This window comes from Bos javanicus, chromosome 16 (assembly GCF_032452875.1).
Source record: "Bos javanicus breed banteng chromosome 16, ARS-OSU_banteng_1.0, whole genome shotgun sequence".
NCBI lineage: Eukaryota > Metazoa > Chordata > Mammalia > Artiodactyla > Bovidae > Bos > Bos javanicus.
In genome coordinates this window covers 29495122-29511711 of record NC_083883.1, presented here as the reverse complement: position 1 = coordinate 29511711, position 16590 = coordinate 29495122, and the positions used below count along the sequence as shown (strand labels likewise).

The window sequence follows — 16590 nt, the reverse complement described above, 5'->3', positions numbered from 1 at the left end:
AACAAACTCACTCAGAAGGACAATGCAGATAGTGGAGTGCAGTTTACGACACTGGCAGGCCTAAGGCAGAGTCTCTTCTTAGCCAAGGACCCCAACCAGTTTTTGTGAAAACCTTTATATACCCTAAGTGTACGTGCCCAAACCCACCTCCCCAAATTCCCTGAAACTAGTCTGAACAAAGGAAAAAGAAAGATACAAAGTTAACCTGTGATTCATATGCCTTAAGCCTAGGAAGTTAACAGTGGACAATTATCAATAGGCCTGTGGTCATACCCCAATACACATAATAGAATGGATGATTCTATTCTGTTACACAAATAATTAGGGTACTCTTTTAGGCAAGGGAGAGTCTAGGTACGAGCCCTGGGGCTCTTCCTTCCGGGGGCCTGGTTTTCCAGCTGGTATGTCGTTTCCATAGATACTGGGCATATAGCTCAAAGTCCACAGTCTGGCCCAAGATGGAGTCCTGCTCTCAAGAGCCTGTTCTGTTTCCTCCTTCATACTCAGTTTCTAAGTTTTTAACGTGCTAAAAAGAATCAGATCCATATACATGTGCACACTGAGGGTAGACTGAGAACTATATAAACAGTTTTATGGGGTCATTTATTTTTAGTTTCTTCTTCTCTATGATCTCCCTGGTACTTTCTGGTTCTTCTATTTGTTCTCTGGCCAAAAGACTGAGGCTTTAGCTACCATGTGTACTTTCCCCATCATCATCTGTATCCAGAGCCAAGCAAATAGAGAACAAAGAGAAAAAGATGAAGGTTGGTTCCAACCTCTTGGAAACAAAGCTGTATGGAAAGGAAGGGCTATCTCCCCGAGTTTGGGCTCCTACTGGCTTCACTGCAGGTAGTTCACGCTGTCACCACCATGGGATTGCTTGCGGGTGTGCTGTAAGAGGACAAAGAAAAGGTGGAAAAAAGAAAAAGGATTTCTGCACTCTTTCCAAATATAAGTACCCTTCTTCTTCTTGGACCAGACCTAAAGGTTTCTGGCACTCTTGGTCTGCAACCCAGTACCCACTTCTAGGTTTCCAGTGCACTGAATTCAATGCAGTGGGGGACTGAATTCAATGCGCTGGGGGATACCCCAAGGGGGAAAATTGGTTAAGCATCAATCATCACTGGTTCAGTGGTACTTCACATGCTGGTCTTCCTGCCCAATCCACCTCTTTTCTTTTCAGAGTCCTCAAACAGTTGCTCTGTGTATTCATAGCTGGATTCAGCGGAAGAGCCGAGGTGGAGTGTGCTTATCCCATCTTTTTCTGGAACTAGCCCGATTACTACTTTTAATGTAAGAAAGAAGAATGAAATATTCTTTCTTCTCATGCTATCATAAACTTTAACTGCAAAACTAGATGAATGCGTGTGCTTGTGTGCTCAGTCATGTCCGACTCTTTGTGACCTCATGGACTGAGCCCACCAGGCTCCTCTGGCCATGGAATTCTCCAGGCAAGAATACTCCAGTGGGTTGCTATTTCCTTCTCCAAGGGATCTTCCTGACCCAGGGATCGAACCTGTATTTCTTGCATCACCTGCACTGGCAGGTGGATTCTTTACCACCTGTGCCACCTGTGAAGCCCAACTAGGGGAGTATTTATTTATTTTTTAAAAATTTACTTAATTGACGGATAATTGTGTTACAGAATTTTCTTTTCTGTCAAACATCAACGTGAATCAGCCATAGGTATACATGTCCCCTCCCTCTTGAACCTCCCTTCCATCTCCTTCCCCCATCTCACTCCTGAATATTTTAAAAAGAAATAATACTAAATACTATGATATTGCCATTACCACAAGGTATTTTTTACTAAAAGAGGAAAAATAGGGAAGCAATAAATGTTACTTAGGAATTTGGTTTTCTTTCATTCTAAGAAACAAACTTAGAAAACGCAGAAACTTTATTGTTCTTGGGCAATTCATTTCACTCTTTTTTTGTTTTTGATGTGGACCATTTTTAAAGTTTTTATTGAATTTGTTACAACATTGTTTCTGTTTTACATTTTGGTTTCTTGGCCAGGGGCACGTGAGATCTTAGCTCCCAGAACAGGACTGAACATGCACTCCCTGCATCGGGAGGTGAAATCTTAACCACTGGACCACCAGGGAAGTCCCATATTTAACTCATTATAAATTAGTTTTAGAATACAGTTACCCTTGAACAATGAACAATAGGAAAAGGAGTACAGTTACCCTTGAACAATGAACAACAAATAGGAAAAGGCTGTATATTGTCACCCTGCTTATTTAACTTATATGCAGAGTACCTGGCGTGCTGTGATTCACGGGGTCCCAAAGAGTCGGACACGACTGAGCAACTGAACTGAACTGAGTACATCATGAGAAACACTGGTCTGGAGGAAGCACAGCTGGAATCAAGACTGCCAGGAGAAATATCAATAACCTCAGCTATGCAGATGACACCACCCTTATGGCAGAAAGTGAAGAGGAACTAAAGAGCTTCTTGATGAAAGTGAAAGAGGAGAATGAAAAAGTTGGCTTAAAACTCAACATTCAGAAAACTAAGATCATGGCATCCGGTCCCATCACTTCATGGGAAATAGATGGGGAAACAGTGGAAACAGTGTCAGACTTTATTTTTTGGGCTCCAAAATGACTGCAGATGGTGACTGCAGCCATGAAATTAAAAGACGCTTACTCCTTGGAAGGAAAGTTATGATCAACCTAGACAGCATATTGAAAAGCAGAGACATTACTTTGCCAACAAAGGTCTGTCTAGTCAAGGCTATGGTTTTTCCAGTGGTCATGTATGGATGTGAGAGTTGGACTATAAAGAAAGCTGAGTGCCGAAGAATTGATGCTTTTGAACTGTAGTGTTGGAGAAGACTCTCGAGAGTCCCTTAGACTACAAGGAGATCCAACAAGTCCATCCTAAAGGAGATCAGTCCTGGGTGTTCATTGGAGGGACTGATGTTGAAGCTGAAACTCCAATACTTTGGCCACCTGATGTGAAGAGCTGACTCATCTGAAAAGACCGTGATGCTGGGAAAGATTGAGGGTAGGAGAAGGGGACGACAGAGGATGAGATGGTTGGATGGCATCACCGACTTGATGGACATGGGCGTTTGGGTGGACTCCGGGAGTTGGTGATGGACAGGGAGGCCTGGTGTGCTGCAGTTCACGGGGTCGCAAAGAGTCAGACACGACTGAGCGACTGAACTGAATAATGAATGCAAGGGTTAGGAATGCTGACACTCCCTGCAGTAGAAAATCCAATTTTAACTTTGTAGCCAGCCCTCCAGAACTTAATTCCAACCAACTGCAGATTGTATATTACTATATTACGTATTTATGAAAGGAACTGGCATATAAGTGGACCCATACAGTTCAAACTCATGTTGTTCAAGGGTCAGCTGTACTTTCAAGACTATTATCATCATACTGTTGCTAGTGTTAGATTTTTCTAAGGGTAACAGAAGACATCAACTATAAAATGCTGCCAATACAGCCTCTAATCACTTAGAGCTCTGCCTAACAAATTTTATATTTTTAAGACAAAACGTTGACAGGCTAGGGAGAAGGGAAAAGCCAGCCCTTTATAACAGAGAACACATGTAGCCAACAATGCTTAATACTCCAACAATGCTATGTGCTCCGAGGAGAGTGGGTCTTCCTAAGAAGAGAACAAAAATTATTTGAACTGCTAATTGTACCTAGAATGTTAATTACTATGATAACTGCATTTGGATTACTTTAGGGTCAGTAAAGTAATTTACTGTATTTGATTAAATACATCACAAAACAGTTTGCTAAAAATTAGTCCATGGGAAATCCCCTGGCAGTCCAGTGGTTAGGACTTGGGGCTCTCACTGCCAGGACCCTGGGTGGGGAACTAAGATCCCATAAGCCATGTAAAATGATTAAAAAAAAAAAAAAATTAGTCCATGAAAAGTGTGATTATAGTATCCAGAAATCTCTCCTGATAAAAGAAAAAAGTCAGAGTATACAGCACTGTGACTTTTAGAATATATAATTTGGAGTTTTATTATTATACAGTCTTTGAGAGACTTAATATTTTCACCATCAGTTAGTTCTCTTAATAATTTTGTGTCGGTACAAATGAACATGTCTTAGATTTAAGATTTCAGTTTCCCCCACTACATAAAAACACTCTCCATGGAGACAATCTTGTTTTACTTCCCATCTGCCAAAAATAGCATTTGATAGTAGACACAGCTTGGTAGAAAAGGCAGATGTTAACTTATAAATAACTATTCAATTAAAATGAGAAAACTTAAGAGCTGGTTACTTATAATGATTCCACTGAAAAATAACAACCGTAACAGTAATAATAGCTACCATTTATTGAGCTTTTACTATGCTCCAGGCAATGTGCCAAGACTTAAAGTAGATTATGCCATTTAATCCTCAAAGCCCTATGACTACTACTTTCAGGCCCATTTCCAGAGAAGAAAATGGAGAAATATCCTCTCAAAAACCACAGAACTAGGAAGTAGAAGTAGTGGAGCCAAGACTGCAACACAGTCTGCCTTGGAACTTCTGCTCTTAATCACTGCTACAAGGATTCAAAGAACCCAAACCTATGTCTCTCCCCTTCCAGGCTATCTTCATAGTGTTAAAAAGTAGAAGATTTAAATGAGAAAGACAAAGGCCAAAAAACCCTCCAGTTTTTATTATGGGCAGGAAACAGCCAAAACCCAAAAAACCCCTACATTACCTGATGTTACTTTTCTTTTGTAAATATTTGGCTGCGCTGGGCCTCAGCTGTGGCACACAGGATTTTCTTTGAGCCATGCAGGATCTTTCATCACGGTGCACAGACTCTCTAGTTGTGGCTCACAGGCTTAGCTGCTCTGCAACATGTGGGATTCTAGTCCCTGAGCAGGGACCGTATCCACATCACTGCAGTACAAGATGGACTCTTGACCACTGGACCACCAGAGAAGTCCCTGATGTTACTTTTACTCAAGAAAACAAAATGCCCTGGAGACAGAAATGGCAACTCACTCTAGCATCCTTGCCTGGGAAATACCATGGACAGAGGAGCTTGGTGGGCTACAGTCCACAGGGTGGCAAAAGAGCTGGACACAACTTAGCAACTGAACAACAACTGTGGTTTACACATCAGAATGCCCAAAATCCGGAATTTCTATTTTTGTGCAGCAATGTTGTGAGAAAACAGCATTCTCCTGCGTTTCTGCTGGGCATGCAAAATGGGACAATCGTGGCGTAAAGCAATTTGACAATATCTATTAAAATTAGAAACACATATGCCCTTTGACTCACCAATTTTATTTCTAGAAATTTAATGTACACATATACTACTCATGTGTATATTCAGTGCAGCATCCTAACAGCAGAAGACTGGAAACAACCAAATGTCTATCAATAGGAGACTTGAAAAAGCTAGCATGGTTCTTTTGTAATACAACTGTGAAAAACAGTGGGGAAAAAAAAAAGAAAACAAATGCCGTAACAGAGAAAGTTGAGTAATAAAAGTACGAAGAAACAAATAAAACGTACATACAGCATAATTAGGCTCACTTTAGTCTAAACTAATATAGAATATCCCAGTCAAGAAATCAATTATCCTTAAGAAGTTGAAAACTTAAAGAGACATAATACACATTTACGTAATATTTTATTTACTGACCTCTCTGAAACATGCCAAAATTCATACAGTTAATGGAACCTTGCATGTTGAAACACTGGTCAACACAACAAATTCCAAACAAAAAATATTTTAATGTAGGAATCAACATATTATATTTAGGTTGGTAAAATTAATTGCAAATATAAGATAAATGTCAAATAATAGATTTCTGGTTTAAAGGAAACAGTTGTGACAGTCTTGCTTAATACCTTGGTTAAGTAAAGACAAAAACGGGCTGGGGTATCAGAGGTATGCAAAAATTTAACAGTTCAAATAATCTTTAGCCCTTCTGAGAAAAGATAGATGGCAAATATGTGGCAAATATTTCTGTAATATGGTAATTTCAATCTATTAGTGATCATTCTGTTCATGCATTTAAAGTAACCGCAGATGTTTCAGAGCACTGAAAATTAGATTCAAAGTAAGTCTTTGCTCAACAAATTAACGATATGAATCCCTTATATTTAAAAATATAGCTTAAATTTGTAAAGTTTAAGGTAAAGCATACTTGTTTGCATAATTATTTTTAGATATAATTGAGACTACACTACTATATATAATCAGCTATATTGCTGTGCACAGTTAATTCCAGTTACCTTATTTTATATTTGCTGGTCATCAACAGCACAAAATTTATGCTCTGAAAAAAATACATCAATCTAGCAAAACAATTATATTCAATTTTCTTTTAAACATAGATTAACTAAATTTAAGGAAGAACTAGCTTTTCTTAATCTCATTTTCAAGTTACTGATACAAACTTAACAGCGAGTAATTATTTATTTTGCTTAACACCAAATAATCCACAAAAAGTTTCCAAGATAGATGCATTTCTTGTTCAATCTCCAAAAAATAAATAAAGGCTTTCTAACTGAAAGCATTTACATTCCTGGCTCTCTAAAGTAAACATTAAAAAACAAAGTACAAAAAAAATGATCTCTTGGCTTCTGAACAGCCCACTTAGTTACATAAAGTATTTTCTCTCCCAATACTTTTTCAAATTCAAAAGATATTTACTTCCTAAGAACATAACAGTCTTCATTTCAAACCATTCAGTCTGTTTCCATGGCAACACTGCGGGATTCCTTGGCCACCATAAGTCGCATTAGTTGACTGTGGAATTTCTCAATCTTCTTTACATCTTGAGCTTGGTCTGTTCTATACACCAAACACTGTCAGGAATTTTAAAAGCACACATTAACTATGTAAAACTAGATTACTAACGACATAGCAAACATATTCTTGGGTAAAAATCTGAGTCTTTCCCTACCACTGTTTTGCTTTACTTCCTCCAGAGATCATTCAAGTTTCCAGGTTCCCACAATTACATTCCTTAAGTTTAGTATTTTATAATATTTAAAATGCCACTGCTATGGACGAAAAACAAAAGGTACTCTATTCAAAGCATCTCAAAAATGATCAGTAGACTAATGTAATCAAATTCTGCCATGGTCTGATGAGAAAAATTAAAGGTTGGAATCAGGTAATTTCTCGCTGGGATCTGGTTATAAATGATTCTATAGTTATAGTGGGAAAAGCATATACATTTTAGGATCTCTTTCTCTGTTTATGAAATGGGAAGTATATGGTTAATGATAATCTTTTAAAAATCAGGAATTCCTTGCTTACTGCTGGTTGCTACCTACATCAAGCTAGATAAATTTGTTCAACCTTGATTTCTGGTATTATTTATAACTTTTAAACCAATCCAAACTCTTCCTTGCTTTACATTCTTCATCTAGAATCTTCCAAATTATCAAACTTAAGATGGCAGTCTCGTTTTGTAACACAAATCCATCTTTTTTCAGCCCATCTTATGGATTCATATGAGTTTTAAGCAATGAGAACTTTGTGATCCTGCAGTAATATTCATCAACTTAAACTGATTTGTTGGAGTTCAACTTGATCGTGCTGTCAACTTTAAAAAAACGCACATCAGAGTCATGAGTTAAAAGTTTTATCTGGGGCAATACGAGGACTGCAGCCCAGGAGACAGCACCTCAGACAGCTCTGAGAGACTGTTCCAAAGACATAAAGGAGAAGGACAGTATACATGCAATTCTGGTGAAGGGGGAGTACATGCAATCAAGCATGTTTATTTTTTAGAAAGTTTCTGCTGCTCTCGTGACGCTTCTGCCTGTCATGAGAAACAGTCATCACCATGAAAGATTTTAGTGCTTTTCTAGATACAAGGAGATATAAGAACTGGGCTCAGAAAATCAGCTCCTGAGAATATCTAACTATCTGAAGACCTGTCCTGCCAGGTTTCGGGGAGCAGAGAGTGCCTCATTTCTGCTCTCCATCAGCAGCACATGATTTAATCCTTGTAGAGGTAGATGGCAAGTGCCAATTTGTGGTTGACAATGCGCAACTGATTTGAATTCATACAGCCCTTAAACCACTTACTTAGAAAAGTTCACACATGGTACAAATCTGTCTAACAATCTTATAAAGTGGCCATAATCATCTCCAGAGTTTCAATTTTAGTGTATGTACTATAGGAGAACATATACCTTCTCACTACAGTTTGACATAGAAAGAGGTCCAAAGAAAACAATATTATAAATCAGACATGGAATTAGAAACAGAAGATGCACAAATGGGACTATAAAAAAGTCAAAGCTCTAAGATAATAAAGTCTAAGAAGAGTTTTCTAAGCCATTAAAATGAATTACTGAGGGAAGTATACAAACTTTTCTTTAACAATCATTAGAAAATAGATTTTTTCATTGGAGTTGGTTCACACATTTATTATTTAGTATGATGGATTTGATTCTTTGGTCCCTTCTAGATAAGGACTAATTCTCAGTAGTTTTAAGAAAGGGAACAAAAAGAATCCTTTATACTTAGATCTTATCACAGAAATCATTAATGTTAAAGTTCTTTCCAGTATTGCTTACCATGGATCTTTAACGATATTTAATCATTACCAAAGGCCAAAAGTCATCATTTGGAGGTAAAGTCTTTTGTATTGAATTCAATTCTGCATTTTCCTCTATTTTTAAAGCAGAACATACCAATTTCTCTTCAGTAGATATACCTATCCACTCTGTGACAATCACAAGTAACATTTTTCTCAATGTGAATGCTCAGGATTCAAGTATACATTTATTGAACCTACTAAGTGGCAGGCACTAGTGCTAAACACGTCCACATATTTCATTTACTTTGTACAACAACCCAATTAGATGAGCAGACTATTACTATGGCACTTCACAGATTAAGGCCCCCAAAGCCAAACTTTTGGCCTGATCTTCCCCAAGACTAAAATACTCTTAGATTGCTAAGCTAGGATTCAAATCTCCTCAACCTAGGTTTAGCACACAACAGCTCAATTTACTGCTTTTTTGCATTTCACATTCATCAAACTCAATAGGTTCTTAGAAGATATGACACTAATTTAAAAAGATCTGACTTCATGCAACCTCATAATGGAACCCTGAATACAAATACAGTAAAAGATACGACCGAAAGTCATTTTTAAAGTCACTATGAGATTTTTAAAAGAGTTAATCCATTAAAAGAAATGCTTGTTAAGTACCCTTTGGGTCAGGACTAGTCACCTCAAATACAGTTAAGACTATCACTCATCTATTCTTGTTATTTTGAAGCCCACAACCTATTAAAAGTCAAATGTGATTAAAAAAAAAATTGTGAAACAGCACAAAAAGAGGCAGAAATAAAAACAAGAAATGAAGCAGTCCTTCTGAGGTGGGTTTTGAAATATAAGCAGTTGGCTTGTCACACTGGGGCAGGGGTGGGATTCAATACTGCAAAGATGGAGACAGACTTGTTCAAAAGCTCAGAGGCCTAAGACTGCATGGCATATTAAAGGAGGCCTTAAGTAACACAAAAAGACAGAGATTAGAGGGGATGTGAGGGTGGAGTTTACATTATGAGTGATGAGAAGCCACTAAAGATTGTTAAGCAGGGTAGTAAGAATCCAATTTGCATTTTTAGAAATCACTCTGGCAGGACAGTAGTATTAGGACAACTGAAGGACGAACTGGAAGCAGGGACACAGAGCTACTAGTCCAGGCAAGTGACAATGAGGCCTTAAGAGGTTAGCAATGAAGATGGAGGGTTCACGACAGGAAATGAGATGAGACCTTGAATCAATAATTCACAAATGCCCAGCAAAGCATATGGAACTTATCAGAGGATCAAAATACAAGTTTTTCAAATGAAGGAATAGTAAATGTGAGAATAAGGGAAAGGAAGGGGCCAAAAATGATTCCCAGGTTCTGAGCAGGTAGATGACAGTGTAATTAAAGACAGGAAGCAGGAGGAACCAGTTTGATAAGGGATGAGGACTTCCATTCTAGACAGGCTAACCTTACCAAGTAGAGGAGGAAAGATGCTCAACTCAGACCTAGTCAGGAAGCCAAAAGAAAAATATGAGCTAAAGGTACAAAATTGGAAACAGACATACAAGCAGTACTGGACTTAATGGACTGATCCAGAAGTGGTAAGATGACATCAAGGACAGAATCCTGGAGAAACCAATATTGATGGGGCAAGTCAGCAAAATAACTAGCAAAGAATGAAATAAACAGAGAAAGAAAAACAAGATAAAAGGGAGCCACAGATGCCAAAATAATTTCTACAAGAAGTGGTTTTCTGTATCAAAAGCAGCCAGGAGGGGGACTTCCATGGTGGTCCAGTGGCTAAGACTCTGCGCTCCCAATGCGGGGGGCCCAGGTTGACCCCTGATCAGGGAACTAGATCCCACATGCTGCAACTAAGAACCCGAATTCTGCAATTAAGGATCTTGCATGTCTCAACGAAGACCTGGTGCAGCCAAATAAATATTAAAAATATTAAAAGCAGCCAGGAGGTCAAGCAAGATATGAACTGCTGGGTTTGAAAATGAAGGGGCTGCTGCTGAGCCCTCACTGAGAGCAGGTTCAGGGAAAGACTTCATGTAGAAACCACATGGCAGAGGGGTGAGAAATATATGGGGTGAGGAAGCGACAGGAATGAGCAGACAGGGAACGAGAGAAACGCAACTACAGAGCCCGTAACTTGTGTTCAGACACCATTTACTCCTCACTCATCTACAAGGAAACCTTCACCCCTGTATCTATGTTTGGTCTCTATGTTCCTCTTGCTCAGCTGTTATTAAACTAGACCTGACAAACTGTATGAATGAAGCAAGGTGAATTATCTTTCCAAGTGCCTAGAAAAATAGCTTCAAGAACAAGGCTCTTGACTTGGGAATGAAACACAAAAGAAGCATTCTAATGGGTGACTTGCATAAATTCTATGTAAATAATTTCAAACAAATGATTAACTCAAACAAATCTGAAAGTATGCAACAAATAAAAATGTATACTTACAACTAAATCATCTGTTACTTTAATACACAAACTCCCATCAGAATGCCTATATTTGAGAACCACACGGGCCTGAAATAAAAATACATATTTAGAAACAGTGAAGTCAGAAGACATTTCTCATAAATAATTTAGTCTTCAAGCGAGCGAAAATAGATCCTTTTAGAATAGCCAAAATATCTAAAGGCACCTTTACTGTAAACTTATCATTACTGAAATGAGGGAAAACAGCATTTTGTGCATTCCTATTGCTACAATATTTTTAAGACTTAAAAGAAAGTCAGGTATTTTATTTTCAGCCACTTTGAAAAGATGTACTGAAAATTCCCAAGGCACACCCATATTCAGAGAATGTCTTTAAGACTCTTAAGGTGGTTTGGCGTTTCTTGCCAGTAAGACTATGTACTGAAGGGTATTCACAGCATGCTACCTCAAAAGTATACCACTTCAGCCAAAGGAAAGTTTTGAGCTGAAGGCAATTAGTTCTCTGCCCTTTCTGATCAAAAGCAAGACATAAATTAAGCTTTGTAAAGATTACGTAAGTTTCCAATTGAAAAGGTGTTTCTTCTCCCTGGGAAAAGAGAAGAAGGTTTGTTCCCTAAAAACCTTACCAGACAACTCTAATATTGCCCATACATTTCCTAAGCACCTTCTCAGAACATACTCCCTCCCAGAAACCCCAAATCTCTTTTCCTCTGTCCAACCTCCCTCCCCTACTTTCCCACCCTTAAGATGGTATATAGGTCCCAAATTCCTCCTCTTTGTGAACTTCTATGCTAAGTGTAAAGTCTTTGTATTTATTAACCTGTCTTTTGTCAGTTTAATTTGCAGAGCCCCAGTTATGAAACCTAAGAGAGTAAAAGAGAAGGTTTTCTTCTCCCCTATAATACCCACACATCTAGCCAGAGGACTGATAGGAAAAAAAAAAAAAAAGCGGGGCGGGGAGTACCAGAAATGGCTAGTAAAGTTCAAATCCATTTCCCAGGAGAAAGTACTGCAGTTGCAGTTCATACTTTCCATTTTCCCATGGCTCTCAAGAGGTGGACTCAGATTAATTACTCAGCAAAATCGTATCTTTCTCACGATGCCATGACATGAGACACAACTTTCCACATCTAGAGTAACTCCTACATTGAGTGCCATGCTACACAGCACTTTTTGCTATTGGGTGTTCTACAGTTAGGAAGCCAAGAAAATGATTTAGATATCAGTATATTCCAATAGAAGAAAACAGCTCCCAATAGAGTTTACAACCTCCATGAATATTATTTTTATTTCTTTAAATGATGGATTCAAAACAGTGTACTGCAGCAGAGTCAAGTTTCTTATTAATCAAAAATATAATAAATAACTCTAGTTTAGCTTTAGCTAGCTGTTTTAAAAATTGCTAAGTATCTACCAGACAAAACAAGAACATATATTTAAAATGGCTCCAATGCAGCACAGGACCCTCAAGATAATTCTGGAAACTAGATAAAAAGGGCTATTAGAGCTTTTTCTACAGCTTTTCTCGTTATGCCTTCTACTCTCATGGGTTTGCAAATTTAAAAAGGTCGTATCACCCTGAGATTTGGTGAGGGAGCAAAGGGGACTCACCAAGCACTTAAGCAGGTGTAAGTATCTTTAGACTACCTAATAAGATTCTACTATTGAGCTAGTAAATTCAGTTTTACATATTAAAAAAATTCAGTCCTCTGGAAACAAAAGGAAACCAACTTAAAAACGTACTAAGCATGACAACTATGTAAAGTTTTAACTCCTGCTTAAAAGAATACTCAGTGGCTTCATTAGGAGAAATGAGTTTAAAAACTCTTTGCGATCCCACGGACTATATAGCCTGCCAGGCGCCTATGTCCACGGGATTCTTCAGGCAAGGATACTGGAGTGGGCTGCCATGCCCTCCTCCAGGGGATCTGGAACCCGCTAAGTCTCCTGTATTGGCAGGCGAGTTCTTTACCACCAGCACCACCTAGGAAGCCCCAATTCCCTTTCTACTGGTAAATTAGAAAGCACCTAAGTTACCATGTCAGATGCCACTAAGAAGAAAAAGAAGTCAAGGTTCTTGCTTTTTTAGTAATTCAACCAACTTAAATAATCAAAACATAAGACAACATGAATTAAGTTCTAGAAAGACATACACAGGTAAAATGCTAAAAGAGGAAACAAGTAATTTAGATTGGGGGAAGGGAAAGTGTAAAAAGAATTTATGGAAATGGCTGCAGAAATGCATTTTTTGTTTTCTTTTAGGGAAGAAGTTAGGAGAAAGGCTGAAGCAGCAGTCTGAATGAAGATATGATGCATTCTGTAGCTTTCTGAGGCTAGCTAGGGCTGAGGACGGTGGAAATGGTGGGAGACAAAGCCAACAAGACTGGAGAGAGGGTCAGACTGGGGCCTGGAAGATGGGACTTTTACCAGCAATCAGTGAAGAACTAGTTTTAAAACAGGAAACTGGGAATTCAATTTTTGTGTCCGAGATAGCTGCAGTATGTATGAGAGTGAAAAAGGAATTTTAAATGCAGGCAGGCAAAGAGGTTATTACATGGTCCAGCAATAATACCATCTTCACTTAGAGCAGATGCAATGGAGAATGGTAAAAGGTGATAAATATGATCAAGAGAGAGAGAAGACAAAGAATTCTGTAAAACAGATCCCAAAGAGTTCTGACAAAATTTTTCTTCTTCTTTAGTTTCAGCAGTATAGACTGGTAGAAACAGCATGAACACGGTGTTTAGAGATGTGGGTTCAAATTTTAGCCTAATCTCTTAGCGATCACCAGGCAAATCATTTAATGTATCTAAGACTGTTCATTCAACTACCTCAAGGGATTGTCTTCAATTGTATACATAAATTATACAGCTAAGTGTATATACATAAAATGTCTGTCACATGGAAGGTACTCAATACAACTGTCAGTCCAGCTCTCTCCCACTCATCCCCTCACCGACCTATCAAAAAAAATCAGTTAAAAAGAAGTGAAAGTTAGCCTGAGAAGGCACAAGTTTTTAGGCCACTGGAATTTTCTTAACAGAACTCATAGGCTCTCCCTCTCCTGCCTATTCTACACATGCTTTGTTCATAGCAACGCTCAATAATAATCATTTTATTTTCATTTTCCCTATAACTATGACCACATTCTTACAGTATTATTATTCTTACTGTGGATCTGTATATTCTTTACTATCTTTCCAAATACTTTTAGTTTACACTGTGGGTACTTCTACAAAAGTCCTGTATAGTCCTCATGGTACACTGCTTAAAGAAACAAATGATCCTACGAACAAAATCAACCAAATGGAGGAGCCAGAAATTGTGTCATAAACAAAGTACTCAATTTCACAAGTATCTAATTCATTTTATCATTTATTACTATTACATCACTTTACTGCAAAGAATGGAACTAAGAATGTTTCCGGTTTCTTGTTACTTATCTAGGTCTAAAAAGCTAGCAGGGCTTTTTAATATTTTAAATAATATTTAGATGACAATAAACACCAAGAGGAAGAAAAATCAAGACTCAAATGCTAAATTCTTGTTCTTGCAACCTCTTTGGTTACTCACACACACACACACACACACACACACACACACACGGATCCCTGTAATTCATTCATGGCCCCCATAAAATTATGATAAGTCAATGTCAGAGGTTAGCTTATTATAATTTTATGGGGGCCATGAATGAACTACAGGGATCCGTGTGTGTGTGTTACTCGCTCACTTTGTGTCTGACTCTTTGTGACCCCATGGACTCTAGACCAGTCCCGCCAGGCTCCTCTGTCCATGGAATTCTCCAGGCCAAGAATACTGGAGTGGATTGCCATTCCCTTCTCAGGGGATCTACCTCACCCAGGGATCAAACACAGGTCTCCTGCATTGCAGGCAGATTCTTTACTGTCTGAGCCTCCAGTGAAGCCCACAAGGATCCACGGACCCCCTAAAACTATTTACAAACATTTATGTGTTAAGTGCATTCTCCTGCTCTCAAAGGGCACTAACCTCCAAAATATTAAGAACCACTAATCTGCGGGAGATAGATGCCTCCAAATTGGGGTGTTTGATGCTTTTGAACTGTGGTGTTGGAGAAGATTCTTGAGAGTCCCTTGGACTGCAAGGAGATCCAACCAGTCCATCCTAAAGGAAATCAGTCCTGAATATTCATTGGAAGGACTGATGCTGAAACTCCAATACTTTGGCCACCGGATGCGAAGAACTGACTCATTCGAAAAGACCCTGATGCTGGGAAAGATTGAAGGCGGGAGAAGGGGACGACAGAGGATGAGATGGTTCGATGGCATCATCGACTCGATGGACATGAGTCTGAGTAAGCTCCGGGAGTTGGTGATGGACAGGGAAGCTTAGCGTGGTGCAGTCCATAGGGTCGCAAAGAGTCAGACACGACTGAGCGACTGAACTGAACTGAAGCGCCACAGGAGGCCGAACCTGCAGCGGGGAGGAGCCCTGCCCTTAGAGACACGTAAACCAACGACAGGGAAGCTCAGGGATTGTAGGCGGGGGAAGGTTTCTTAGAGCCCAGACTTGACCCTGATTTTGCTGATTTCAGGCTTCACTGGGCCCTTATTAAGATAAGAGACAAAAAGAGCAATCGGCCTTCGCGCGGAGTCCGTCTCTCTTCACACACAGCACCTCCTAGGATGCTGCAGAAGCTCCGGAGGCCGAGCGGACGGCAGAGAAGACATGCTGACCCGGAGGTGGGACAGAGACACTGGGTCCGCCGGCGATTTACCTTCATTGGGTCGGCGAGGTAGAGTTTCTCCGCTGCGCGACTGAACTCCTCCCAAGTCTGGTACTGCGGCATCGTGGGACCGCGGCAGAAGGACAGAAAGAGGCACGGCTGTGGACCGGAGGCGGCGCGGCACGGCCCACCTACCTCCCTAACTCCCACAGCCGCCTACCGAGACAGGGGCCCAGACGCTCCAAGATGGTGGCGCCGCCTCGTACCAACGCCTCGCTCCATTGGCCAGCCAGGATCGTCCTTGCCCAATGGGAAGGAGGGATGTTGCCTAGGAGGCGGAGCCCCAAGCGTGCGAGTCTGGGAGAGGGTCCGAAGAGGTGAAGAGAAGGGAGACGATGGAGGTTGCCATAGCGCCCCTTGTAGGACTGGAGGAGGATCTGTCCCGCTGTCCTTCGGGCTGGCCTACAACGGTAAAGCCCAGGTTTCTTCAGCAAAGATAGAGCGGCTTAGTGATACGCCTACAGCTTAGTGAAAGAAAGGGGAGACATAAAGGAAGAGTGCAATGGAGAGCTTTATATGATAGACATCTGTGTCTAGAGGACGCTAACAGGGATGGCACAAGTTGAATCTTGAGAAGCATGACGGGTGTTGAACAGGTGGGCAGGGCAGGACGTCGAGGCCCATTTTTGATCCGTAGTGTATTTAATGTGGTGGGCATCTCCTGGAGGAGGGCATGGCAACCCACTCCAATGTTCTTGCCTGCAGAATCCCATGGACAGAATAGCCATAGAGTTGCAAAGAGTCAGATAGGACCGATGCGACTTAGCACGCAAGCACGTATTTGGGGCCTGGGGGAAGAATCAAGGGAAGAAATCATATCACTTAAGCCGGAAGAAATTTGAACTTTGTTCTCCAGGCTATGGAGTG

The 16590-nt window shown here is 39.9% G+C and overlaps 1 protein-coding gene across 1 annotated transcript; it reads right to left on the bottom strand.

The window, feature by feature from the left end:
* Positions 1 to 5252: 5252 nt before the first annotated feature.
* Positions 5253 to 15988, bottom strand: SRP9 (signal recognition particle 9). The gene is made up of 3 exons (XM_061382384.1): positions 15715 to 15988; positions 10974 to 11042; positions 5253 to 6806 (listed from the first exon to the last, which is right to left on the bottom strand). Exons 1-3 carry the CDS (start codon positions 15784 to 15786, stop codon positions 6687 to 6689), a joined length of 261 nt encoding a protein of 86 aa, XP_061238368.1. The 5' UTR covers positions 15787 to 15988; the 3' UTR covers positions 5253 to 6686.
* Between the last annotated feature and the right edge of the window lie 602 nt (positions 15989 to 16590).

Coding starts and splice junctions, on each gene's coding strand:
- SRP9 (XM_061382384.1), bottom strand. CDS start 15,786: ATGCCGCAGTACCAGACTTGGGAGGAGTTCAGTCGCGCAGCGGAGAAA. Junction 11,043..15,714: donor ACCTCGCCGACCCAATGAAG/GTAAATCGCCGG, acceptor TTTTTATTTCAG/GCCCGTGTGGTTCTCAAATA. Junction 6,807..10,973: donor AAGTAACAGATGATTTAGTT/GTAAGTATACAT, acceptor AATTCCTGACAG/TGTTTGGTGTATAGAACAGA.